Raw genomic sequence first — 26,821 nt, 5'->3', positions numbered from 1 at the left:
TGTGAATAACTTGAGTTATGTCAAAGGAAACATTGAGAGATGGAAAGTTAAGTAGACTTTGAAGTTATGGGGACCATTTACTACTCAGTGATCATGAGCTCAAACTGTGGGTTTTCAACCTTGAAAAAAAAAATAGAAAAAGGTGAAATGGGAGTTTCTATGATTATTAGGGTTTGGACTCTAAAAAAAAACCTTAGGGTTTTGCTAGAGTTAGTCGTGCACACTTGATAGCCTTAGTGGGTGATGTCTCATATCAACGGTTGAAAATTGCCTGCATTTGAGTTGGTGACTTAAACAAGTTATTATTGGGCCTTGGACTTGAAAGAAAAAAAAACTAGGATTTTGTCATAATCAGTTGCGTACAATTGCATGGGTTACTCTCGAATCAATGGTTGTAAATGCTTGCACCTGAATGAGAGACTTAAACAAGGATACATACCCATTAGCCAAACAGTAGGTTGAGGCATATACCTACACAAATCTATTTCGTCTGCTACAATGCATATCCATTAGGCATTAGCAAACAGTGGTTCTTCAAATTCTACCTGGATAGCTTACATGTCACTTTAAAAAGTAATGCTACCTCGACAGAGAATATGACGAAAAACCGTTTGGTTTGATGTTTTCTTGGGCGGCTGGGCCTGACCACTGATTAGTAACTTGGGCAAGCACCCAACATGAGGAGTCATCTGGATGGTCTTGAGATTGTAATCAAAATCCAGGTGGATCTAGCCCAGCAAAATATATAAAAATGGATTCTATTAGCCCAGCAAAATAACTCCTCATGTTGTTAGATGCTTGGAACACGAGGTGGTACATATAAATGGAATGACACTTAAATATATAAAAAAAAAATTTCTATATAATAACATGTGATGTATTGTTTCCGGGTTGTGAACATAATGAAAAATTTCCCTACTACTTCAATGGTTCAATAATAGCCTCCGAAATAAAAGCCTATGACAGGAAGCCACGTGGATCCCAACCGGATCCAACAGTCAAAACCTAGAAGCCGAAAAAACAGTTAGGATCCGAAACCCCCCCAGTCTCCACCGATTTACATTCTCTGACACGTGTAACCTCAAACCAAGGGGACCCCACACAGTAGATATAGTGTGACATATCCTAAATCCAAAGCGCCAACACTGCCTTTGCTGTACCTCTGTAATCTACAGGACTTGCATTTTCTCAGATCTGAAGCAAGAAATTAAGCAGAAAACTAAATAATAAAAGATGGGGAGGAAGGGGATGGGGTATCTGGCTCTGAGAAGTGATGACCCCGAAACTAGTGAGTTGATAGATTCAGATATCAAAGAGCTCAAGATTGCAGCCAAGAGACTCATCAGTGATGCCACCAAGCTTGGTGGTTTGGGTTTTGGGACTGCTTTTCTCAAATGGGTTGCCTCCCTTGCCGCCATGTAAGTCGATTTTGTAATTCCCTCTCTCAAATTTTGTGTTTTTATATGTTATCTTATGTTCTGTTCTCAAATGACAATTTTTCTTCAATAGCCCGATACTATGAAATAGTTGTGGAAATGAACAGAGATAATTGAGGGTAAGAAATTGAACGATGACGATTATTAAAAAATCAGACTACTTGGTACGCTGAATTACACCAACACTCAAAGAGTTTGATAAAATGTCTTGTTATTTGTATCATTGGGGATCAAGTTGCTTTGATGAGTTTTTGTTAATGAGTTGAATTGGGGAAGTGGGAATTAAGATTTGATTTTCTTTGTTGCAATTGGAAATTAGTGTGCAATCCAAAGTGTGATCTTTCAGAAGAACAATATAAAATTGCGTCAGTGATGTGCGCCTCTCTTGATTTTTCAATTATTAAATTAGAATCTAATACTTTAATTTTTGGGATATATATATATATATATATATATATATATATAAAGTACAACACTTACCTGCATATTTAACTATTTCTTATCCTTCCAGATATAAGCCTTTTTATAAAATTGTAATATCCCTTATCATTTTGTCTTTTAGATGTGGCCTAAGTCACGAGAGATTATGGCTTGCAGCCAATACATAGTTTTAATGGCGTGACTGATGACATAGATGATTATAATGTGTTTAAATAGTACATTACATATCCGTTAGATACTTATCATGTGCATGGTGTCACCTCAATACTTAATAGTCCAGAAAGACATTGACACTACCAAGCATCCATTGATTAGTTTTACTTGTTTTTTTTGCTATGTTGAATTTCTTCTGTCCAGGTTTATGGTAAATGGTTACCATTCTTCTTGTATTGTTGAAATAAGTTCAAATAGGTTAATTAGGCTCGTAACTGGGTAGGGTTCAACAGATGCATTCATCGTACATACCTCAACCTACTGTTTGCCTTGGGTGGTGTAGGCTACCAGTACATCAATTCCGACGTCGATTTCCATACGTGTTCACTTAACACTTGGACCATAACTTCTGCTTGGACATCAATGGATTGAAATTGGAGAAAGTTGTTATCGTAATTCATAGGCTTTGGAGTTATTTTACCATACCAACGAACTTATGCCTTAGTACGTGGTTCATTGTAGGCTTCTATTCGTTACACTGGCTTGGCCATGTTTGTTCTCATCCCGCCAAATTTCTTGCTAAAATTTGCGGGAGGTGAGTGTGGTTTCTTGGCCAACTTCACGTGAAACTTGCATCCCATGTTCTACCCTCAAATGGTGTTTTCTTCATTTCTAGCATGTGGTTATGATGGATATGACTCCTAGCACTGTAAAAAACAGGAATGCTTAATTTCTAGTTTTTGATATGCTCGGATAGACGGATGCCAAAAGGATCGGATGAGAAACCATAAGAACAACAACTGCTTTATACATTCTTGCAATTTCGTGGTGTAATTTTCACTTAAGAGTTAGTTTGATTTCCGTAGCTTGAATTCCATTTATTTTCTCCTAATAATTAGCTCTTTTATTCTAACCATATGATGGATGTGCTTCAATTCTTTACCATTAACCACTGAAACCGATCTGAGATGCCATGTTAGGGCATGTTTTCCTTGATGTCATCCTCACACTCTCTTGATGGCAGCTTCAGCCCCATAAATTTCCAGGTTTCATTTTCTTGACAAGTACAAATTTCGTCTCACAAAGTATTTCCGATGCTGCAGATATTTGTTGATACTGGACCGGACAAACTGGAGAACAAACATGCTGACTTCGCTTTTAATCCCTTACATTTTCTTCAGTCTTCCTTCAGTGCTGTTCGACCTCCTAAGGTGACGAATTCGGTTATTGGTGCACGATAATCTCAACTTATTTAGTTTTATAAATCCCTCTTTGGTTCTCACTAATCTCAACTTATTGACATTGTTTCAATGTAATTCAGAGGAGAGGTTGGAAGATGGATTGCTTTTGTTGCCGTTGTACTGAGGCTTTTCTTCCCAAGGCATTTCCCAGGTATATGCTCAAGTTGCTAGTTAACTGAGACGTCTACAATCGCTGTGCTAATCGAATTCACCTTTCAACCCTTCTAATAAACCCACCAGATATCAACATTGTACTGTACCTCCGAGTCCTTGTAGGTCGGTAGCCCTACTGGTGTCCGTTTACCATTATCCCCGAAACCCGAAACTGTTAACGTGAGGAAAATCTTCAAGGACATATAACAGTTGGAAATACATGCAACATCGCAAGCGAAAGTGATACCTTGTCCTTCAAGCTTAAAACTCTTTTGCGCAACACAATTTCGCAGCTATATCCGAAAAGTTAGAACTCAATATCTGCCTTGCTCGAAAGAAAATAAAACGCCTTTTCTTGCGTCCATTTAACCGTGATACTTCATTGCAGATTGGCTAGAGATGCCGGGATCGTTGATCCTTCTTCTGGTTGTGGCTCCAAACTTGTTTGCGCACACGTTGAAGGACAGCTGGGTTGGCGTCTCGATCTGTCTTCTCATCGGTTGCTACCTGCTGCAAGAGCACATCCGGGCATCAGGTGGATTCCGAAATTCTTTTACACAGAGCCATGGTATATCGAACACGCTCGGAATCATCCTTCTCCTGGTCTACCCTGTCTGGGCATTGGTTCTCCATTTCATCTAAGCATTCTAGTTAACAGCAGTTTCTACCATTTCTTTATGTCTCCAACGTTGAAACAATTTCGATTTTGTTGTCAATTGTATCCGTTGATCAGGTTTCTGCTTATTTGTATACAACACTTTCCTTTTCTTCCAATAGATAAAGAAGTTTCTGGAAAGTATCTCATTGTTAACACGACATTTGATTACTCCAAGTAATTGATTTAGGCTTTCGTGCCCCCAAGCATTCCAAAGTCTCCATTACGAGTGTCCGTGGGACTGCAAACCTTCGTAACCTTTCACACCTCAGCCTCTCTAGTAAGCCTTGTGAAACCACCTGTTGCATGTGAGCTTGGTGGGTGTCAGATTAAAAGAAATGAGTATGGCATGAGAAGTATTTTACTGATTGGCACAACTGAAGTATCACGTAAAATTTGTATAAAATTTTGCTTAATATGCTACTTTCGTCATTGCCAATAAATTCCACGCTAAAAAATATATGCTCATTTGGAGCTGTTTCTTTAAAAAACACTTATGCCCAGAAGCCTTTTTAATAAAAACACATTAAATTTGTAATAAAAATGTAAGTGCCACACAATAGGCATTTTAGTGTTTTGAAAACGTTTTAAGTTATCTTAAAAGAACTTCTAAACAAGCCTTTAATATCCGCATATACTTTTCTAGAAATAAAAAAAATACAAACACACGAAGTGTGTGGGCTCCACCTCGTCCATTTTTAGGCCGAACCACATCACGTTAGTAAAGACCAAAGTTCAAAATTCTCATGTTCAGACAGAGCCAAGCCCAAAACTCATCATATCAAAACCTAGGCCCATGGCTGCACTCCGTTCAGCCGAAATAATGGCGGATTCGTAAATTCGCCCAACACCGAAAACCCTAACCCTAATCAGCCCCACTGAGCCCTATAAAAGTAGCACAATATCTGGTCGACGGAGAAGCAGTCGAAATAGCTGTCCCGTTTTCTTCTTTCTTCTCGGCCTCCCCATAGTAATTAGCTTAATCATTCTGGTTTTGATTTTCCCGTCAATTATTGCTCTGTTTTTACCAATAAAAGTCCTCCTTTCTTTTAGTTTTTGTTTATTCGTTCTGAAATCATGATTTTTATTTTCAATTTGCTATTTGGGGTTTTTCTCGGTGATGATCAACCATGATGACGAGTCCGATCCATTCATATATAAAATCGTGACGACAAAACGAGGCATTTGTCTGAGAGAAAATCTATCCAATTTCCACAATTTTTTCCTTTCTTTTTATTTGTTTTCAAAAAATTTCTAGGGTTTTATTTGTTTGGGGTTTTGAGGGTACCCATGATGATGATACAGGAGATAAGATCTTATTGGACCGTCTTGGCCGATGGAAACGGAACAGGCGGCTCTGCTGATCAGATGCTGAGCCTCATGTTTTCGTCGGCCTAGCAGTTCCAGGCGGCGTTCGCTTCTTAATTTATCTGGGTGTCGGTTAATTTCTCGTTTGTTTTTTTGAAAAAAGGGCATAGTGATGATGCGTATTTTCTGATTTATTCTTGATGAATTAATTACCTCCTACTCATACTGAATGCCTCCTAATCAGATTTTAATTTAATTTTAATTAAAGTTTTGTTCTTTTAGAAAATTGGGTAAAAATCATTTAATTTTTAATTATTTTGTAAGTGTGATTTGGTGTTCGTCAAGTCTTAGAGAGAGAGAAGGATGATGAGGTAGCAATGATGATAAAACTCAATGTAGTGTTCATTGAGGGAGCACCTGTGATTTTGTTTCAAGCACTTTTGAGCTTCTCTCGCCTCTCTCAAATTTTACTATTTTTCTGTTTTTAGGTTTAATTTCGTAATTATAAAATAAAATGGCATAAAAACATGCTAATTCGCATTAGCAGCGGTTAATTGCTACAAAATACAAAATCAATTCTGTAATTAGGTTTGGTATTGCCATGGATTATGAAAATAAAGGGTTTTGAAGTTGCTGGTCAATCAACACATTGAAGCTAATCTTGACATTAGAGATTAGGCTATCCCAAAATTTTGAAATTTAAGCCGTTGGGCAAGAATTGTCAGGTGACCTTGTGAAGGCCGGAAAATGGATGGGAGGAAAAGCCCCTTGCTCATTTAGTTTGGGACTCTTTTTGCCCATCATTTGTTTGACGAAATGCTTAAATGAAACTTAGGCATATCTCGTCACACATTAAACTGAGAATTTGCACGAACACAAGTTGAATTGGAATGAATGGATGATCTCAATGACAAGTTGGACCAAAAGGATATCATGAAAATTTTCAATGTCGAAAGATTTAAAAAAATTACTTGCATATTATCAGGAGGAGGGGAAGACATCATCTCAAAGAACAGAACTCAAAAAATGTCAAAATATGATGGCTTCGCCCGGGTTCGAACCGGAGACCTTCAGTGTGTTAGACTGACGTGATAACCAACTACACCACGAAACCCTGATGGTGATTACACTCTAATAATATCTAAGTAATGATTCTCAGTATCTCGAGATCTGTTGTAACTTATAATTGTAACTCTAAACGTTGAACCTATTAGCTCAGCTGGTTAGAGCGTCGTGCTAATAACGCGAAGGTCGCAGGTTCGAGACCCGCATGGGCCAATTTGTTTTTTACGATTTTCCTTTTTTAAGCCTGAAATTTGAGCAAGCGAGTTTGAAATTTTATGCTTTTTTTTCCTTTTCTTTTGGGGGTTTTGAATGGATTAATCATTAATGACATAAATGATATCTTCTTTTCGGAACAAGCTCAAGTTAGAGCGATGATCTTTTACAGATTATAGTTTTATCTATCGTTTAATATAGTCACTGTATCAACTACTATATCGGCTTCTTAGAAGACATGTGTCAACGATAATTGTGAAAACTTCACCTTGAGCTAATTGATATCTTGGATGAGGAAGTAATGCTTTGCCAATAATTATGTGAACGAGAACTTGTATATTTCCTTCCACTTGAACATGATCGAGGCCCTAGATAAGCAATGTCTAATTGTTTAGGCACGGGATAGATATTCAATAATGATACCTTGTTGAAACGAGAATGAGACACAAATTTTTAAACGTAGAATTTTCTTACTTTTTCACCTATCCTATGTTAGTAAACGTAGAATATGTCAAAAATTAGAGTGACACTCCTACTTTATACATTCTCGTTTCGGATAAGTAACCATGTATTAAGCCTAATGTAGACAAGTAAAATGTTATAGTTTATAACCTGAAACATTTGGAGCAGGAGGCCAAGGATCTATGAACTATCCTGTCTGGCCACTAGTATCTTTATCCCAAATGAGAACTTGCCACTTGGCATCCAACTCATCTATCTCTTTACCTTCATTCCACCAATCACAGCAAGCCTTATCCTATCCGTTTTATCTTACTCCCACCAAATAACTCTCCATTTGCCACACAAAACCCGCTTCCAAATACTCGAATTATTGTGTGAGATATCACAAAAAACATAGTGAACCAACGACCATGGCAGCCTCCCTCCAAGCAGCTGCTACGCTCATGCAGCCGACCAAGGTCGGCGTGTCGGCGAGGACCAGTGTGCAGCTGAGGTCCTCTCAGAGTGTCTCCAAGGCCTTTGGCTTGGAGCCATCTGCCTCTGCTAGGCTCACTTGCTCTTTGCAATCTGATCTCAAGGACTTGGCTCACAAGTGCCTTGATGCTTCTAAGATTGCTGGATTTGCTCTTGCTACTTCCGCCCTCGTCGTCTCGGTATGTTGTGCTAATTACATTTCATTCCTCAGTTTTTTGCTTCATGTGATTGGAATTTCGGTGCAGAAGATGAAAAATGATTAAGTTGTTTGCATTTGACCTTTTGTGAATGTATGTTTAGTACTTGCTAGTTACTTATGGACTATAGTTAGGGGGTAAACATTAGTTTGGACTAGTTGTATATGCAATTATATAGCAATATCCACATGTTCTCCATTAATTTGTAGAACTGGATCGTCCCAATAGACGAGAGTAATGTTCTCTATTTCGGATATTTGATACGTTATGTTGTTAGGATAACAATCATAATCGCATATCATATGGACGTATGCTCATCTGATAATTGGGAGTGAAAATCTAACAATATAATGTAGCATCATTTGATTTCATATAGTATGGATATAAATCTCATTAGTTCATTTTGGATTGACAGTCTGACAACAACATACACCAGTGATCATTGGACTTCATTTTTGGGGATGAATTGCGATTGACATTTGGTCATTGTTGGCCACCGCTTGTGTTTTCAGGGAGCAGGTGCAGAGGGATCTCCAAAGAGGCTGACCTTCGACGAAATCCAGAGCAAGACCTACTTGGAAGTGAAGGGAACCGGAACTGCCAACCAGTGCCCAACCATCGATGGAGGATCCGAAGCATTCGCGTTCAAGCCTGGCAAGTACACTGCCAAGAAGTTCTGCCTAGAGCCAACATCCTTCACAGTCAAGGCAGAGAGTGTGAGCAAGAATGCTCCACCAGATTTCCAAAACACCAAGCTCATGACCCGCCTAACCTACACTCTGGATGAGATCGAAGGACCTTTCGAAGTTGCCCCAGATGGCACCGTCAAGTTTGAAGAGAAAGACGGAATTGACTACGCTGCAGTGACAGTCCAGCTCCCAGGAGGTGAGCGGGTGCCCTTCCTCTTTACCATCAAGCAGCTCGTAGCCTCTGGCAAGCCTGAAAACTTCACAGGAGAGTTTCTAGTACCATCATACCGCGGATCCTCTTTCTTGGACCCCAAGGGAAGAGGAGGATCCACCGGTTACGACAATGCGGTTGCGTTGCCGGCAGGTGGCAGAGGAGACGAGGAGGAGTTGGCAAAGGAGAACACCAAGAATACAGCAGCATCATCAGGGAAGATCACACTGAGTGTGACAAAGAGCAAGCCTGAGACTGGTGAGTTGATTGGGGTGTTTGAGAGCATTCAGCCGTCTGACACTGACTTGGGAGCCAAGACTCCAAAGGATGTCAAAATCCAGGGAGTTTGGTATGCTCAGCTTGATTAGTTTCATTTTTCTTCTTATGTATTAAATTAATGTGATTCCGGGTTTCAGATTTTGCTATAAATTAAAAAGGTGTTGCTGAACTTTCTTTGTAACCTAATCTTGGACAACAAGCGCTGAGATCACTGAGATCATTACCTTTCTTGTATATTATCATGCCTATTAATGTGATAAATTTCGAATTATTCTCATTCCAGACCTCCCTGACTTCAAAACGTGTCTTACAAATAAGTTATATGTTATTCTTTGAAGAGTCACTCTTCCTAAACTGCAGTTTTTTTTTTTTTTTGATAAATGTATCAGATGATAATTTGCAATAAAAAAGTAATGTTACAATATTTGAGAGTGACATAAAAAGGTAACTTGGTGTAAAGGTTGGATGGCCCATACAGGTCCTAAATTTAAAGAAGACAAAAATCTTATTACTCATCGGAAGAAAAATTGGATTATTCACCGTTCATTCATAGGAAAGTCACTATTCATTTTGAAGACTGTAAAATAAATAGTTTGCTACAGTTTTCTGTCAAACTTCTTATAAAAATGCGTTTGTACCATTCTTATACACCAGAATTGATATTGAAATTCAACTCTTTTCTACTTCTCAATTCTCTCTTCTATTTCTATACAATTTTTAGCACGTTTCACAACACTTACAATTTTTAATATGATTCATGCTTGAAGCATGATAGATGTATAGGTTCTAGTGACTCAAACCCCGGAGGTGGAGATTAAAAATTCAAGCTTTATAACATTCAAAAATGGGTTACGATCCACATTCTCTAAACTATAGAAGAAACAATGTAATGCCCCTTAAGAGGCAATAGATATCCAAAGAAATGAAAAACTTTGAAACTATGCTTGTGCATGCACATGAGAATTATGAGATCACAATTTGATGATAATAAATGAAAAATTTGGTTTCACAGTAGCTACTATATATTGAGTCGCGTTCTTTTGTTCGTCAACGAAAAGAAACATTATTGGCCAAAATGGAGAGCCAATTCCATTACAATTAAGTAAGAATGTGGAAAAATGGACCCATATATAGAACAAATAGCCAAAGGATGTTCAACCCAAAAGGTTACTGACACACCTCAATCCAAAAATTGGGGCGTGCTGGCCGTCACGTGAGGGTGACGTAGCCAAGTGCGCAATGCGGAAGTAAAAGAGTGAAAATACGAGAAAAAAATAAAGTCGACAAGATAATTTACAATAAAAAGATCAGTGAGTGATAGCGACAAACATGGAAGGAGAAATGCAAAGTAAAAGTTCAAGTATCCTAGGTGCAGTTCATAATAAACAAACACTACATAAGTGTTAACTAGAAAGTCCTACAAGGAGGGTGCTTTGTTAGAAATGCCTCAATGCCTCTTTTGTCACCCACGTCCTCGCTACCTAAAACCTGGAGGGGCGCAAAACAGAAAACGTGAGTGGGCAAAAACAAAGTTTGTTTTTCAAACCATTTCAATATCAAGTAATAACCCCTCTCTGTAAAACCCGTATACTTTCCAGAAAATATTATACGTACTCGTATATCAAATCATGCTAAAACGATAAAGCTCAAACATGCCATGCCAGAATATGCTGTGTCAGAATATCCAAACAAATAGTATAAGTATCAAGCAGGTGAGATAACACAAATCATAATATGCCAATAATATTAGCATGTCAGCCAGAGTCACCTAAAGTAACCTGTACGGCTGAAACTATAGCTCCTCAACCACTATCCTGCACACAAGTTGGAACCACCTATAGTGGTATGTACGATAGGCTGGTGTATATAAATACGCTCAGTGCTACGATCACGTGAAGGCTGTGCGATGTATCGCAAGTCACCTACGAGTCGGAACCACCTAAAATGGTTTGTACGACAGGCTGGCACCTGCCTTGGAACTAAAGTGAGCGTACGGTGCGGGAGGTGAACGATCACGTAAAGGCTAGGCCCTACTCTGGCAGAGCACAATCACCGAGGTGCAGGAATATAAGCTATAACTCAATCTCATCATCACCACATCTATCATTAACAACATACTCACCGAAGCACAATCACTGAGCGTCCGCGGCACCAAAGCATAACCAACACAATCACAAATATAATATCGACGATATTCGACATGGCATTTCAATTATAAAACCATTAAAACGTAATTTCTAGAAAAATACCAATCAATATATATATATATATATATATATATATATATATATATATATATATACTGAAAACAAAAGCCCACTCACTGATACGTCGAAGGATCGTAAGCCTCGAGCCTCGCGTGGTTGTGCTCGTCCTTTGGATAGTCCTCACCTATATGCGAAACAACTATATAAACGTCAAATTAACACACATAACCAACCTTAGGTAATAACTTCTCATACATTGCTCAAATGGGGTGTTTGAATATACCAATAGGCTTTACTCAACCTAACGAACATCCCTATATTTTTTTAAAAAATTTCCGACCTCTCACGCACCGCCACGCGTCAGCCAAGGCACGGCCAGACGCGCCAGCCACACGCGGGCATGTGCCTGGCACGCGTGTGGAAACCTTAACGCCGTTAGGGAATATTCCGTTAAAACCCTAAAAAAGTTAACGGTCATTACCTGACGCCGTTAGAATATTCTGTTAACTCTGACGAAATATTCGCCTCCTTCTCCGGTGAGCCTCGCCGGTCGCCATCGTTTGCCGCCATCAGCAACTCGAAATTTCGCTGGTTTCTGGAAAAACTTCAAACCTTAATATCTTCTTCATTTCTCAACCAAATTCCATGAAATTTGTACTAAAATGAAGCTTACAACGAGTAGAACAAAACCTTACCATTTTTGGAACTTAAATCCAACGGAATCTCGCCGGAGGAACCTTGATAATCCGGCCAAACCTGTAACTCGATGAACTCGAGCTTCTTGAAGTCCAAAACACTTCAAAATTACTCCCCAAGCTTCGTGAAGACGTCCTAAAGCTTGCTACAATCTCAAAACTCGATGAAACCTTCGCGATCACGAGTGCATGAACAATGCACCAAAATTGGGTTCTCGGGTTTTCGAAGGTTCCAAGTCCAACCAACACCACCAATCGACTCTTGAGCTCAAAAGGAGTCCAAAAACACTAATAATAAACACGATTCGTGCCACCAATCCAGCTATCATTAACGAAGATAATACATGTATGGCTCAAGTGAAGCAAAGATTCATCAAATGACGATAAGACTGAACCCATATCTCCAAAGATTTTTTTACACATGAGCTCAGAAGACCAAAGTTATTGAAGTAAGACAAATCCATTCCAACGATAACGTGGCATACCGATTCATCAAATATCTGCCGAAATATACATTTTAGAAGTTGATGATGGTATTGGATTACGTTGACTTAGTAATTAGCCAAATTGAAGAATGCATGAATCAGGAGGAAATACTCATCAGGAGAAGAATCGAAGACACGTGCTTCTTGTACTCTTCTTCCTTCATCTAGGATTTTTCCTAGCAAGACTTTAATGAGGCAACAAAATTGCATTCAACACTATATTAATGATCTAAGAAAAGTTGTACTCTTTTTCTTTCGCCATGATTGTTTCCCATTGGATTTTTTCAATTAAGGTTTTAATGAGGCAATTGACATTGATATATAGTCATCTAAAGAGGAGTGTTGTGAAGGTTAGATTGCCCATATAGGTCCCAAATTCAAAAATAAAAAGACAAACCTCATCGGAAGAATAATTCGATTATTTGCTGTTCATTCACAGGAAAGTCACTATTCATTCGAAGACTGTAAAATAAATAGTTTGCTACAATTTTCTATTGGATGAAAAACCTCTTATAAAAGAGCGTTTGTATCATTCTTATACACTAGAATTGAGTATGAAATTCAACAATTCTCTCTTCTATTTGTATATGAATTTCTCAACAATTTTTAATATTTTCACAACAAACCTAAATATGTAAGTGGGTTGTCATTTGGTAGTAGAACAAAGCACATCGCCATTCAAATTTTGTTCATCCTGTCGATGATCTCTCAACTATAGCTAATTCCTTTCTCATATCCCTTTCTTTTGTGTGGGTGGTAAGCCACACAAATTGGACTGGGTCTGAGTGGCGTATGATTGATCCAAACTATAGAGTTACTGTATGCTATTATTCTCTTCAAAATTGTCAAACTTTTTTTTAATGCGTCATGATTTTCTGTGTGCTTTTGTGTGGCAAAACTTGAAAGTAATTATATTATTCATATATCAAATAATATTTAAATCTTTGATTACATGAAAGAGTTTTTAATGTGTTCGGAACAAGAAGCAGTACTCCATATGTTATCATATAATTAGAGATAATTTGTTTTAAGTGTCCATAAACTTATATAATATCATCTAACATGTGTGTCTCTGTTATGTGTACATTGAAAAATTTCTCATGATGCGTTGCATGAATTCGGAGTCCTGAAAGAGACCATTGAACATGACTTTTGGGAAATTATTGTATATTAGATAGATTAAACGAAAAGCAACACGCATTTAATTAAATATTAATTTGTCAATAGACAGTTTTCATCTATACATGTTGACAAAGCTAAATCCGTATAAACTTTAAGAGTAACGTTAGATTTGTAAATCAAATGATGTGGTTGTAGATAATTAGATTGCTAATTAAGTATTGATTAACATGCTTATTTTTTATTAGTGACATATCATTTAGTTTAAAAATTTGATTTTCTTAACGTTATCCAAACTTTAAAAACAACAAAAAACAAAAACTAGTAGCACGGTTTCGTAATATACTACTTTGTTATTCATTATTATTATTATTTTTGTTTTAGTCAATATTTTATTTTTAGTTGGGTTACAGGTACTTTGAATATGAAAACAATTAGTTCGTTTATTTATTTTCAAAAATAATCTGCCACTTTAAGCTAGTCTAAACCATAAGCGTAAAAATTCGAATTAAAGTGTATAAGAAGAATCTCATCCCACGTTTATATTAGTTTATTCGTTTTAACTCAAGTAACATGATGATATATGATATCAGTCAAAACGTCCATTTACAGTTGAGGACCTGCCCCGATCAGTTTCCTTTTTATTGACAAATTTTTGTCCGACATGTATTAAAATACACCGGGCAATTAATCACGAAAAAGAAAAACAATGGCATATAATATAATAGCAAATTTAAGGCCTATTCCCTCATTTTATACACTTTGATTCAAAGAACCTTACTGGGGAAAAAGAACAGGAGGAAAAGAAACTTATTATTTTTACCCACTTAATAATTTTTTGGAATCACCCTCATGGTGGGGAGTACGGTTATTGGTTTTTCGTGCTAACAAACTAGGAATATAGAGACAAAAATTTACATATGTTCTTATTCTCTTAGTGCGTAACGTTAGTGTACATGTGCCATATAAATATTTCTCGATGGTTAAGATTTTCTTCTTAACTTACAGTGTTCGGAGTCGTACCCCCCTTTAATATAGATATGGTTGTAATATTGCTTAAAAAAAAAAACTTAATAATATAAAAAAGATTAAGTACTTAAGGATCCTTTGGGGGCGTTTGTTGCGCCGGACTATCTCGGACTGGATTAGCTTCAAGGACTAAGCTGGATTGGCTTAGACTAGACTAAACTGGACTAACTTAGTGAAGCGTTTGGTGTAGTATTAGACTAAGAAGCTGGATAATAACAAATTATAATATTATATTATTTAATATATAAATTATTAATATTTTATTATGATCTTATCTTTTTCTCCATCTTTTCCTACCATTTCCGTCCCACTCTTTTCCTCTTCTCTCATCGTCCCACCCTCTCCCTCTTTTTTTCCTCTTAGACCTCTCAATTCATGTCTCTTTCTCATTCCTGGTCAAACTCCTTATTGATTCTAGTCTCTATTTCTCTGTCCTCCCTCCCTCTCTAGCTATACGTTGTTCGAACAGAACCTCACGGCTCCAATTTTCCCGACGAGTTGCAGGTTTCCTGATGTGTTTTCCGGCCAACCCTCGTTAAATTGGATGAAGTTAGCACCACCAAAAAATTAATCACCATCCCTGGACCGAGATCTTAGCTTTGAATGCTCGAATCTGTCATGGATTTGAAGAAGCCCAAACAGGCCAAGACTTCCAGGCCATTTTTCGACCACATTCGACCACATTTTGGCCTCGATTCAGGTAAAATCGTAATCTTGTCACTCTCAGCTTCAATTTGGTATATTTTATATGAAAATTGGTTGTGAAATGGATCTGAAAGAGAGTCGGAAAGTTAATGATTGATCTAGGTGACCGGAGATGACGAGGAGTCTGTCGGGAATGGTCGTTGAGCATGACGAGGACGAGAAAGAGAGGATAGTCTTAGCTAGTCCCATGGTTGTTGGGGGGTCTCGCTAAGATCTCTTAGTGAAGAGTTTTGTCCATGCTAGTCCCCTTTAGTCTCATTAATGTTAGTCCCAGCATGGAACAAACACAGTATTGGACTAATAGCTAGTCCAGTCCAGTCCAGTCCAACTTAGTGAGGGCAAACAAACGCCCCCTTAATATCTTACTTGAGAACTGAACTCAAAATTTTTACTTTTTCTAAAAACTCATGTTTTTGTTTAAAAATTTTAAATCCAAACCTTGTTTGGTATGCAATTTCTGAGTCTCAAACTAATCAAAATTTCTACCATGCTCTTTCAGAAAAGAAACAAATTTGAACACCCAGGCCCAACATTGATGAACTCATTGTTATCATCTCTCTCACTCCAACCGTTGTGCATATATGAAATTTTGATCTAAAAGCTGGGTTATTTCGTACTGAAATTGATTGAATGAGAAGAAAAAAGTGGGACTTGCTGCTTTCGAGCGAAAGCTTCCAAGTGAGTTCGGAAAGTGGTAAGATGCTCCTTCATGAGATCAGTTCTGATCTTGGCAACATTCTCGGCCAACGGATGACATTGGTCCTGCAAATAAAGGATGGCTTTGGGTTGGATTCCAAGACTTGGTAGTCAAAATCAACGATAGAGATTCTCAGTGTAGGTTCCGAGGTTCGATGTGGCTGCGCCACTGGTGGTTGGTATGGGGTATCCAATTGAGACGAGAGATCAGAGATAGAATCTAAGAGGCAAGAGGGAAGAGAGGGGATTGGGAGAGAGACGTGAGAGAAGATCCAAAAAGTCTAAAAACACACTTTTTGTGTTTTCAACAAAAAGGCTTTGTTTTGAAAAAATTTTGAGTTGTGGTTTTGAGAATTGGATCCAAATCAAAAACCAAACAAGAACTTTAAATTTGTGACTCAAAACTTGTTTTTGAGTTAAAAAATTAGATCCAAATCAAATACCAAATAGACTCTAAAATTCCATACCTTTTAGTATCATTTTAAATTGATCACAACTTTTTTAAACATTCAAAACATTTAGACAATTTGTTAAAAATGTCACATCCGTTAAGTGTGGCATAAAATGTTTGGCATTTTGTTACCACCACACATCGCTACCTAACATTAAACCATTTATGCCCTCATGAAGGAGGAGATGCCAAAGCCAAAGCCAAAAACCCACCAAAATTTGCGTACCCTTAACGTCCCTTTCACTTTTCTTTTCTTTTGTCCCCAAACACTCATTTTCCTTCACAATTCACCACAACGATTCACATTCCCATTACCATTCTTCCCACCACAGCAAGTCCTCCTCCCCATATTTCCCCACAATTATTTAGTAACTCCATTTTTCTCACAATTACTTGGTCATGTGGCTGAGAAGAATTGTTCTTGAATTTCGTTTGCCATGAGGAGTTCTTGCTGCTGCTGCTGCATGCAATTGCAAGCATGGATGAACTGCCGGGGTCGTTGGGAACCAGTGCCAGCTTGGCTCTGCGATTCGGGCAGACCATCTTCTCCACTGCCTCTCTTCTCTTCATGTGCTTGGACGTCGAGTTCTACAGCTACACCGCTTTCTGGTACTTTTGTGATTTCGACTTGTTCTTCAATACCCATGTCTCTGTTTTTGAATTTGATGGCAATTCTGTTTTGATTTCTTGAGCTGGATATTGCCTTATGGTTTTCTCAAGAACTGGAAATTGTATTTGTGTAAAGATCGTATAGAGATTGTACTGGTTTAAATTTAACTATATTTTATACATGCAAAATATTATATGCTTGGACTTGATGGAAGATTTTTAGTACATGCTTTTTGTTTCTAAGTTTCTCCTAATTGAGCAAGTAAATATATTGAACTTTTTGTTGAGAAGGAACTGTTCAAGACTCTGTAATTCACTATCGAATTTCGGGTATCTTGACGAAGAACTATGTCAATGGGAAGGTTTACTTTGTATGTTTGAATCAAAGCCAGGGATTGTGATAGTTTTAGTTTTTAGCAGCTTTGAAGTCTAATTCGAACATCGTAGAGCATCAACAAACCGCTTGATAGAATTAACTGGTTTTATGGCCTGTATGATATGAATCTAAATTGCAAAAAAAAAAAAAAAAATCTCTGGAATAGGGAATTGGAAGCCAAATCTTTCAGCCTCCAAACATTACAGTGTAAACAATAGAGCTCTGAAAAAGGAGTACCAGTTGCCATATTGGAAATCATGCTGTTTCAGCTGCTCTTAGTTGAATTTTGCACGTCTGTTCTTGTCAATGTTTCTGTAGTCATTGACTTAGTCTTTGAGAACTTATGTTCTAATGATATTTCCAAAGAAGTCTAGCCCTGTTCACCTGTATGTGCTGCTTGCCTTTCTCCAAATGTACTTCTAATGTATAGCCTCGCCCTGAACTTGTCCTTAATGGCGTGTGTTCTCAAACCTATTAACTATTGCCTTCCCTGAAAGAGTCTTCTGGGGTAGGGGTATATATTTTAGTAATTAAGAACTTTTCAACTTACAAAACCTAACAAATTCAAGTCACTTTGCCAACAATGTTTGTTTTTTTTCATGTGCTAACCCGTAAACTGAATGGATTATATGGTGCTATCTGAATCGTCTGTTAGCCGTTGTCAGATTTGTTTTGTCTCGGTTTTTTCTAGTGTGCAACAATGAAGGAGACGAATGTAATTCGCCAGAAACTCTTCTAGTAACAGTTGTAACTGTTACCATTGCTTGTGTTGGTGCTGCAGCTATTTGGTGACGGTAATGGGTTTGGTAGTTCCGTGGAGCATGACTCTGGTGATCGTTGATGCCTACTCTGTCTTCGTTAGATGTTTGCATCATCAACCAAGAATAATTACAATAATTATTTTAGGAGACTTGGTATGTGTTTTTGTCTATAAACTTATTTATCTCATTAACAAGTTCTTCCTTTTCCCAACTTAAGACTATATTATGTTCTTTTCATCACAGGCATTGTCGTATCTCTCACTCGCTGCAGCTTGCACGACAGCTAGTACCACAAATCTCCTACTGTATCTCGACGGATCCTACTGCCCCGCCAAGTTATGTACAAGATATCAGTTAGCTGCTGCAATGGCTTTCCTTTCTTGGTTTCTTTCACTAGGTTCCTCTCTGTTCAATCTCTGGCTTCTTCCTTCTTTGTAAAGGTCCTGCTGGTTGTTGTCATATACAAAAATTGAGCTCCACCGAGATTAGAACAATCGCGTCCATATACAGAAATTTTTAGGAGATATAGATAGGGACGTTCTGAGACGAAGCTTAAAGAAATGTATACCTACAAAGTTATTCTGTTGAATTGTATTTATGAAGAAAAAGAAATAGTTCGCATTTTAATCACTTGGTAATAGTAAAATTTAGGTTTGAAAGCATTTGTGTTGATGTTGTTGATTTCTGATCTGAATTTGGCTGGTCGTCCCCCTCGTCATAAGAGAAGCAAGGTCCACAGAAGGTTAGGAAGTAGTACATCCGGTTCACCAGGTTCTACCGTTGCAAGGCCCAATCATACTCAAAAGAAGAGTTTGATCCTAACTCAGAAGAAACGCTAGCTATATGCTAAACACATGCAAGTCGAACATTGTTTTCGGGGCTTGGTCCTTAACTGTTAAGAAATGCAAGTGACACCTTCTGTAACCATATTTGCATGAAGTTGTACATTTAGTCATTTTGTTTAACTAAACTTACACAAGCTTTATGAATGACATGATTGTGAACTACTGTTTCGTTATATCCGACACGTGTTGCTATTAGACTGTTATTCTGAACCATACATTCAAATAAGAATCCACATCATCAAGGATTCATATTCACTAGGGATATATTATTTAATTCATGTGAGTTTCGAGACCCTCCGTACAAGTGAAGGACTAGTTGTTGTTGCAACATGATATTTTCAACTAAACAAAAAATACTCGGTATTTATAATTCATAAAACCGTTACATTTACCCTCAAACCAAAAGCCCAACGGCCATGTTATTCACCGCCAAAAATCCGACCATTGCTTCCCGCCTCTTTCACTCTCTGCAAACCACTCTCCCTCCAAATCCCACCAATTTCACCCACAAATTCAAGACCTCCACACACCAAACCCTCCATCATCTCCTAGAGCAATGCTCCTCCATGAGAGAACTCAGACAGCTCCACGCCCAAATCATCCTCCACAGCCTCACAAACGAAAACGTCACCGTCAGGGAAACTCATATCCTTCTGCTCCGTCTCTTATTCCGGAAAACTCCTTTACGCCCAGCTCGTGTTCCACAAAATTCCTAAACTAAACAAGTTTATGTACAATAGTCTGATAAGGGGTTACTCAAATAGTGACGACCCATTTAAGGCTTTTTCACTCCACTGCCAAATGGTTGGTTCAGGACTCTCGCCGAACGAGTTCACGCTGCCCCTTGTGCTCAACGTTTGCGCGGGGCAGTCTGCATATTGGGAAGCCGTGGTTGTCCACAGTCAGGGTATTAAGCTAGGAACTGGGTCGCAAGTTTGCGTGCAAAATGCCCTTATTAATGTCTACAGAATTTGTGGGTTGTTCAGTTGCGCTCGGAATGTGTTTGATGATATGTCTGAGAGGAGTCTGGTTTTGTGGAATTCGATGATCGGTGGATATGCCAGAACGGGTTCATGGGAGGAAGCTTTTTTATTGTTTAAGGAGATGAGAGATTTGGGGGTTGAGCCTAATAAGTGCACCTTGGTTACTTTACTCTCTGTTTGTTCACAAGCTTGTGATTTAGAACTGGGAAGATATGTCCATCTTTTTATTGAGGTTAGTGGGATTGAAGTTGATCAAATTATGAGAAATGCTCTTTTGGATATGTATGCCAAGTGTGGGCAGTTGCACTTGGCACGAATGATTTTTGATCCAAAGACTCCCAAAAATGTGGTTTCCTGGACGTCAATGGTTAGAGCATATGCTAAACACGGGCTCATTGAATTTTCTGAGGAGTTTTTCAACCAGATGCCACAGAAAAATGTAGTTTCTTGGAATTCAATGATTTCAAATTATGTCCGAGAAGGCCAGGGCAGGGTAGCTTTGGATCTTTTCCAGAAAATGCTTAATTCCAGTGTGGTGCCCGATGAGGTTACCTTGGTCCGTCCTTTCAGCCTGCAGTCAAATTGGCAATTTGGTTATTGGAAGGAAAACCCATAATTACATTTGCATCTGCAATATTGCAGCCAGTGTAACTCTTTATAATTCCCTGATAGACATGTATGCAAAATGCGGTGCTGTTGGAATTGCCTTGTATATTATTTTTCAGATGCCAGAAAAGAATGTCGTATCATGGAACATCATTATCCGTGCCCTTGCATTGCACGGTTATGGATTAGAACCAATCATGATATTCAAACATATGCAAGCAGGTGGAATCTGGCCTGATGAGACCTTCATCGCACTGCCTTCTGCTTGTAGTCAAAGTGGTCTTCTTGACTCAGGGAGATGTTATTTTGAAAAAATGAAGTCTTTTTACAGAATATCACCTGAAATTGAGCACTATGCTTGCATGGTTGATCTGCTGGGACGAGTGGGACTTTTAGAAGAAGCAATGAGGCTGGTAAGAGGAATGCCTATGAAGCCTGATGTTGTCACTTGGGGTGCTTTGCTTGGTGCTTGTAGGATCCATGGAAATGTGGAATTGGGAAAGCTAATTCTGAAGCAGCTGTTGGAGTTGGAACCGTATGGTTCTGGGCTTTATGTACTTATAGCAAACATATTTGGTGAAGTGCGCAGATGGGAAGATGTTAAGATCATCGGGAAACTAATAAAAGACGGTGGATCCATAAAGAGTAGAGCAATGAGCTCGATCGAAATTGATGGCCGTGTTTATGAATTTATGGTTGACAACAAGAGACGTAAAACTTGAAGCAGTATATACTCCATTCTTGATCAATTACTGATCATCTGCGGTCTATTTGGTATGCTCCAAATGCATTTTTGGGTATAGAAGAATTGTCGTGCTGCTGAACCAGTAAGTTAGAATGCTTTAAAACCCTGATAATTGTTCACAGTTTTTATTGCCTTTACATGTAATGACTTGTAAGCAGGCACTGATTGCCTGTTCTTTTCATACCAAACCCCGTTCAAGGGAAAATCAAATTAATTTCTGAAAAAAAATATCCACTTTTTTTTGGAGTTCAAGAAGATTATTTCGTTGAAATGTGAAGTCATTAACCACTCTAGAGTCCAGAAAAATGTAGGTCTTATTTTTTGGTTACTGACTATCGAAATTCACAGCATTTTAAAACTTTGTCTTTCTCAGCTTCTCCAAACTTGAGTAGATTAATCCTAGCAGAGAATACAGTACTGCCTTTACGCAATCCATTATGAAATTCCAACAAGAAGCGGGCAAGTGCCATGGATATAGCAATCGGAGGAACTGGCTTATAAGATGCCGAGAGTATCTGCCAACAGGAAAAGGCAAATCTAATTCATCCCATGCCGCATGGTGAACAGCTCTTGCGGGGTACAGTGGCCCTCCGGGAGAAGTGAAGCTATACAGACAAGCCTTTAAACTTGTGCTTGTGGCCATTCTCAGCTCCTTGGGGTTCTTAAGTTTAGTAGGATATACAACATATGATTATGTAACAAGTAGAAATGTGTTCTACAAACAGGTTTCTTCCTTTCAGGGGTTTTGATTAAGTGTAGAAATTGGAGCTTGAGCACCCGAATTGCTACTGCTTTCTTGTTCGAGCGCATGTCAACCATGCAGAAAGAACCTAATACCAACTGATACATCATGGTCGTTGCCAATGAAGTTGGATGGCGAGTTCAAAATATGTGAAAAGCGCATTGTGATGCACACAACATACAGGTCAGGAAGTTCTCTAGTTAAGTTTTTAACCAGCTATAGCCACTTCCCTTTCTGTACTTTTTTTTCTTGAGAATAATAATCTGTTCTATTCTCATGTGTTCAGAGATTCACGTCAAACTGCAGCTGATGGTAATATAATATATATACGGATGGGAACAACTAAAACTTCCATACAAGTTTGATTGAATTGATGCAAAGTAAGTATACTATGAAGTATTAACAAGAACATCATGCTCCTTTTTCTTCGACCGGATTATATATTCAGATTTACTAAGAGAGATTTTTGGATTGTAGGGCATTATCCAATCCTTTTGCTGCAGTTCAACACAAAAAACAAAACCCAAGATCACAATCTTGCAAGGAAAGAAGAAGGAAAGCCACATCCAATCCAAGGTATCTCATTTCTGCTATATTTTTAGTGATCTCAATCATCTTGTCGAATTCATAGGACGAGTAGGGGACAAAAATTCTTTGTATTTGTTGAAAATCTGTTCAATTATTTACTATTTAGTACCGCATTCTTTGTATTCTTTGATAATGCAGATTTCAGAACCAATTTGACCAAAGCTCAAGTCTTTTCAAATCTTAAGGGGCTAATGAGAGGTGGGGCCCAAACAGCCATGCATGGATAAGGTGCTCTGGATCAAGAACTTGCATGGTAATGACGTTGCCCTACCTTTAAAAATAATGTTAAAGCGATATGTTGTCCAACCTTTAAAAGTTTATTTCAAATCTTCCAACTAGGGTTTAAGTATTAGTTAGATCGGATTCTTTTCCAGGGTTTTGTCTGAATTCATAATACACACATAATTGAGTAGGATTTGCTTTTATCCGGTTGGTGGGGTTCATTGCTTGTGTTGCCAACATGTCTGCTTCAAAATTCAATTGATTTACCAAACAAAAGAAAGAAAAATGTCCAACCAAAATTAAGGGGGATGTATTCAATTGAGATTTTGAGGGATTTTAATTCTTTTAAAGAATTCAGAGATATTAAATCAGAATTTTAAGTGATTATCTGAAATTCAATGTGTATTCAATCAGAATTTTGAGATAGTTTATTAAAATTCTTAGAAATCCGGGTGTATTCAATTAGAATTTTAAAGAAGTTTATAACATTTTAGGTGTATTCAATTAGAATTTGAATTTAAAGAATTTGGAAAAGTTGAGGAATTAGAGGGAAATGGAAAGGTTTTGTAATGTATTTTAAGTATTCACAAATCTCACATCTCCCTATGAGATTTTGAGGAAATTGAATTAAAATTTTACATGAAATTTCTACAAATTAGTTAAACTCCATAAAAATCCGTGGATTTATAAATCCATTAAAATTTCTCAATTTTCAATTGAATACACCTTCTAAAAGAATGCAAGTCCCATAATTCATACAGAAATAGTTTCTTATGAAAAAATTGATATTGAATCCGAATATATTCTTTTTATATATAAATAGTCCAGACATGGAACGAAGGGTGAATATAATCTTTTTTTTCATTTCATATACACCAATTATGAAACACATATTAACGAACGGATGAGCAGTAATGTGTCGATGCCATTGTAGCATGTCCTCTCTTCAACAAAAAACGTATGTCTTACGCAATGAATACTTGCTTTTTATATAATATGGGTCTAGATCTAGTGAAATTAGAGCCCAACATATACAGCCTCTTGCTTGTTATGCATGGGCTCATGAAGACCAAAAGTCCAGCCAGATTTGTGAGGGAGAGGGAGAGGGTGGTGAGAAAGGAACAGAAAAGGTCATTTTTCAAAATAACAAGAGCTTTTTGCTGCAAAAATGATTAAAAGCACAATGTTTGCATGATTAAAAGCACAAAAGGCATCGGGTGTTAGACATTTTTTTTGGTAAAAAAGCGCATGATTGAAGCACTTATTTTTTTTTTGAGGGATACATGCATGACTGTTTTGGAGATTTTGGTGGGGGAATTGGAGAGTTTAAGAACACAAAGAAGCTTCAAGGAAAGAAGGGTTAGGGAATTGATGTGGGGACATTAATAATTGAACCCATAAAGTAAGGTTCATAATCATAATTATTATAATCAAAATCAGAACGATTAGTTAGTAATCATTCTGACAAAGTATGGGGTTTAGCGGTTCAGGGTGTATTAACTATTAAATTTAATTAAGCATACAAGGGAAACCCGTTATTGGTGTGGAAACTAGACTTGTGGTCAGAAGAAAGATGAAATATTTTTGTGAGTCTTCCAGACCCTCGAAAGGGATGGATAACGGTGGCTTGTCATCAGTTGTCCCTCTTTAAAAATAATAAAAATTAAGCATACAAGGGGGACAATTAGCCAGCTCTTTGTTCTAAAATGTAAGACATATTGACATATGTAAAAAACAATTAAGAAAGAACAATCACATTCCACGAACTCCATTGTCTGCGTGGTAATGTCGGGAGTTACAACCCTTTGCAGACAGGTTTATACTAAATATATTATTTCAATTATTTGTTACTCTCTCTCTCTCTCTCTCTCTCTCTCTCTCTCTCTCTCTCTCTCTCTCTCTCTCCACCCCACCCCAAGAGAACATGAGCATGCATGGCAAAATGGAAAAAATCCAGCTTGGATTTCCTGTTTAGTTTTCTGTTGTTTAAGATTGTGTTGAAATTAAGTGTGATTTGGATGTGTTTTATGTAGGATTACTGTGACATGAATAATTTGTAATATTAGTAATTAATAAACTCAACCTTATCCTCCAAGTTCCAACCACTTTCACTTCAAGTTTTACATTCTAAAAATCCAGATTGTGAAAAAAATTATAATTACACCTTTAGTCAAAGTATTGATGTAACAATGTCTTTGAAATTCAATGCCAATGGATTTATATAACATGCTTCATTGATGCAAGATTTGACATGTTATGTTGTTAAATTATGTATGTAAATCTGAATTTTTTGCTTCCGTGCACACCATTTAATTAACTTCTAACTTACGAACAATTTAGTTTCACATGTGATGAATGATAATGTTATATTGTCGTAGTATTTGACATATTATGGTACATTACACTAATGAATCTAGATTATTTATATGGATATAGGCATTAAATTAAAAGTCCACTCGATCAATATTTTAGGTTCAATGCGAGGGATGAGAAGAGATATTATAGTTGAATTTAACATGTTATGTTGTTAAATTGTCTAACTTTAATATGATGAATAGTATAGATTCATAATCCCACAACATAAACGATGAGATGGGACAACGACAATAATAGTATATGACAACATTGTAATTATCAACATTAATAAATATAGAACAACGCTTGGCTACTCAAGATTTAGTAGGAACTCCTACTCAAAATTCTTTGTATTCGAATTACAAAGCTTTGTGCTTATGATCAAAATGTTCATATTATGAATCACTTTGTAAAGATCATCTTTTGCAAAACATAAATTAAAACTAAGGTCGTTTAGTCAATCTAGTGTAGCAAATACATAGACGGTCTATAATTCTTTTACCAATTCCGTTCATCTATTTTTTGTACAATTTGATGACTAAACGAACCTAGTTTTAATTGATTTTTTGTATAGGTGATTTTTACAGAGTGATTTATAATATGAACGGTTCTGATCATAAACACAAAGTTCTGTAAATTGACATTGGACAATTTTAAGTAAAAACTCCTACTCATCCTTTAAGTAGCCAAATATAGTTCTTGAATATATACAAGATTTGTGGTTAAAAGAGAGGAGGTTTGTGTATTGCAGGATGATAAGAGTGGCCGGGGAAGTAGAAGCGCAGAAGCAGTAAAGGGCGGCAGACTTTGGAAGCTTATTGAATAAGTTGAGGAGGGGGGGGGGGGGGGGGGGGGGGGGGGGGGGGTTGTTGTGTTTGCATTGCACCGGTATACATGCATGGGAGCATGCAGATTGCAGGCACAGTCGGGGAGCAAACCAGCACACCCAGATCACCTTACGCCACCCCTTGTCGCACACTTGATTCAATAACTTGCAATAATATCTATATTATTTACATTAAAGAAGTCGATATTGGGTTAAGTTACACAATAAGACTTGCTATAATACGCTATAAAGAAGTCAAATTTAAGAAATTTATAGGTGAAGAGAAATAAGCGCATTTGGAAGTACTTTTAAAATAAGTTAAATAGCTTTAGATCATCAAAAGTGATTTTTACTTTTTTTTTTAACCGAAAAAGTTAGAAGTGCTTTTGTCTTCAAAGTACTTTTCTAGTGAACACTTTTATTTTTACTAAAAACTTCAATGTGCTTCTAGTAGAAGTTTCATTGAAAGTGAAGTGTCTTTTAAAATGAAAATTCTAAACAAATTCCGTTAGACTGTGACACTAAATGATAATTTAAAATACTATTGGAACCAAATGAATAAAGTGTTTAAATTTATTATTTTTAGCAAACTTGTTGCAGTTTTCAAGGTTATTCTTTTCCACGTGCCTTGCCACATGCTTTGCAGCGATGCACCACCTCCTCCCTCACCACGCACGTTTCCATTTTTCTTATTCACTCGTTCCAACTTTATATATATTTTTTTGTCTTTTATTTTTTTATTTTTTGATGTAGTGGAATTTATTCTGTGCCCTTGGAGTTGGGCCAAAATATCAATAAT

At 37.4% G+C, this 26,821-nt stretch overlaps 3 protein-coding genes, 1 long non-coding RNA gene, 4 other non-coding genes and 1 pseudogene across 8 annotated transcripts; 8 read left to right on the top strand and 1 right to left on the bottom strand.

The window, feature by feature from the left end:
- The first annotated feature begins 1,155 nt into the window (after nucleotides 1-1,155).
- Nucleotides 1,156-4,220, top strand: LOC137741519 (cold-regulated 413 plasma membrane protein 2-like). The gene is made up of 4 exons (XM_068481225.1): nucleotides 1,156-1,418; nucleotides 3,134-3,241; nucleotides 3,352-3,422; nucleotides 3,813-4,220. Exons 1-4 carry the CDS (start codon nucleotides 1,234-1,236, stop codon nucleotides 4,064-4,066), a joined length of 618 nt encoding a protein of 205 aa, XP_068337326.1. The 5' UTR covers nucleotides 1,156-1,233; the 3' UTR covers nucleotides 4,067-4,220.
- A 971-nt stretch (nucleotides 4,221-5,191) lies between these two features.
- LOC137720489 (small nucleolar RNA SNOR75) lies at nucleotides 5,192-5,277 on the top strand. Its single transcript, XR_011066527.1, has one exon. It is a non-coding gene; the product is annotated as a small nucleolar RNA SNOR75 (small nucleolar RNA).
- A 271-nt stretch (nucleotides 5,278-5,548) lies between these two features.
- On the top strand, nucleotides 5,549-5,616 carry LOC137720316 (small nucleolar RNA Z105). Its single transcript, XR_011066494.1, has one exon. It is a non-coding gene; the product is annotated as a small nucleolar RNA Z105 (small nucleolar RNA).
- Nucleotides 5,617-6,427: 811 nt separating this feature from the next.
- Nucleotides 6,428-6,501, bottom strand: TRNAV-AAC (transfer RNA valine (anticodon AAC)). The gene has a single exon. It is a non-coding gene; the product is annotated as a tRNA-Val (tRNA).
- Nucleotides 6,502-6,591: 90 nt separating this feature from the next.
- TRNAI-AAU (transfer RNA isoleucine (anticodon AAU)) lies at nucleotides 6,592-6,665 on the top strand. The gene has a single exon. It is a non-coding gene; the product is annotated as a tRNA-Ile (tRNA).
- An 810-nt stretch (nucleotides 6,666-7,475) lies between these two features.
- Nucleotides 7,476-9,254, top strand: LOC137732182 (oxygen-evolving enhancer protein 1, chloroplastic). Its single transcript, XM_068471484.1, has 2 exons — nucleotides 7,476-7,780; nucleotides 8,311-9,254. Exons 1-2 carry the CDS (start codon nucleotides 7,538-7,540, stop codon nucleotides 9,064-9,066), a joined length of 999 nt encoding a protein of 332 aa, XP_068327585.1. The 5' UTR covers nucleotides 7,476-7,537; the 3' UTR covers nucleotides 9,067-9,254.
- A 7,445-nt stretch (nucleotides 9,255-16,699) lies between these two features.
- Nucleotides 16,700-18,740, top strand: LOC137709997 (CASP-like protein ARALYDRAFT_485429). Its single transcript, XM_068448966.1, has 3 exons — nucleotides 16,700-16,973; nucleotides 18,131-18,263; nucleotides 18,354-18,740. The coding sequence occupies exons 1-3, from the start codon at nucleotides 16,843-16,845 to the stop codon at nucleotides 18,546-18,548; spliced, it is 459 nt and encodes a 152-aa protein (XP_068305067.1). The 5' UTR covers nucleotides 16,700-16,842; the 3' UTR covers nucleotides 18,549-18,740.
- Nucleotides 18,741-19,220: 480 nt separating this feature from the next.
- Nucleotides 19,221-21,585, top strand: LOC137713164 (pentatricopeptide repeat-containing protein At2g22410, mitochondrial-like; annotated as a pseudogene).
- Nucleotides 21,586-21,595: 10 nt separating this feature from the next.
- LOC137713174 (uncharacterized) lies at nucleotides 21,596-26,025 on the top strand. Its single transcript, XR_011065277.1, has 5 exons — nucleotides 21,596-22,214; nucleotides 22,318-22,411; nucleotides 22,509-22,607; nucleotides 22,758-22,872; nucleotides 25,948-26,025. It is a non-coding gene; the product is annotated as an uncharacterized lncRNA (long non-coding RNA).
- Nucleotides 26,026-26,821: the final 796 nt, after the last annotated feature.

The sequence above is a fragment of the Pyrus communis genome, chromosome 1 (assembly GCF_963583255.1).
Source record: "Pyrus communis chromosome 1, drPyrComm1.1, whole genome shotgun sequence".
NCBI classification, from domain to species: domain Eukaryota; kingdom Viridiplantae; phylum Streptophyta; class Magnoliopsida; order Rosales; family Rosaceae; genus Pyrus; species Pyrus communis.
Note: the sequence above shows the minus strand (reverse complement) of the source record. Positions and strands in the feature narration are given on the sequence as shown.

Bases quoted from the DNA above. Each gene is read 5' to 3' on its own strand.
- LOC137741519 (XM_068481225.1), top strand. From the start codon at position 1,234: ATGGGGAGGAAGGGGATGGGGTATCTGGCTCTGAGAAGTGATGACCCC. The intron at 1,419-3,133 runs GTAAGTCGATTT...CCGATGCTGCAG, and splicing joins GTTGCCTCCCTTGCCGCCAT to ATATTTGTTGATACTGGACC. The intron at 3,242-3,351 runs GTGACGAATTCG...AATGTAATTCAG, and splicing joins GTGCTGTTCGACCTCCTAAG to AGGAGAGGTTGGAAGATGGA.
- LOC137732182 (XM_068471484.1), top strand. From the start codon at position 7,538: ATGGCAGCCTCCCTCCAAGCAGCTGCTACGCTCATGCAGCCGACCAAG. The intron at 7,781-8,310 runs GTATGTTGTGCT...TTGTGTTTTCAG, and splicing joins CTTCCGCCCTCGTCGTCTCG to GGAGCAGGTGCAGAGGGATC.
- LOC137709997 (XM_068448966.1), top strand. From the start codon at position 16,843: ATGGATGAACTGCCGGGGTCGTTGGGAACCAGTGCCAGCTTGGCTCTG. The intron at 16,974-18,130 runs GTACTTTTGTGA...TTGGTGCTGCAG, and splicing joins TACAGCTACACCGCTTTCTG to CTATTTGGTGACGGTAATGG. The intron at 18,264-18,353 runs GTATGTGTTTTT...TTTTCATCACAG, and splicing joins TAATTATTTTAGGAGACTTG to GCATTGTCGTATCTCTCACT.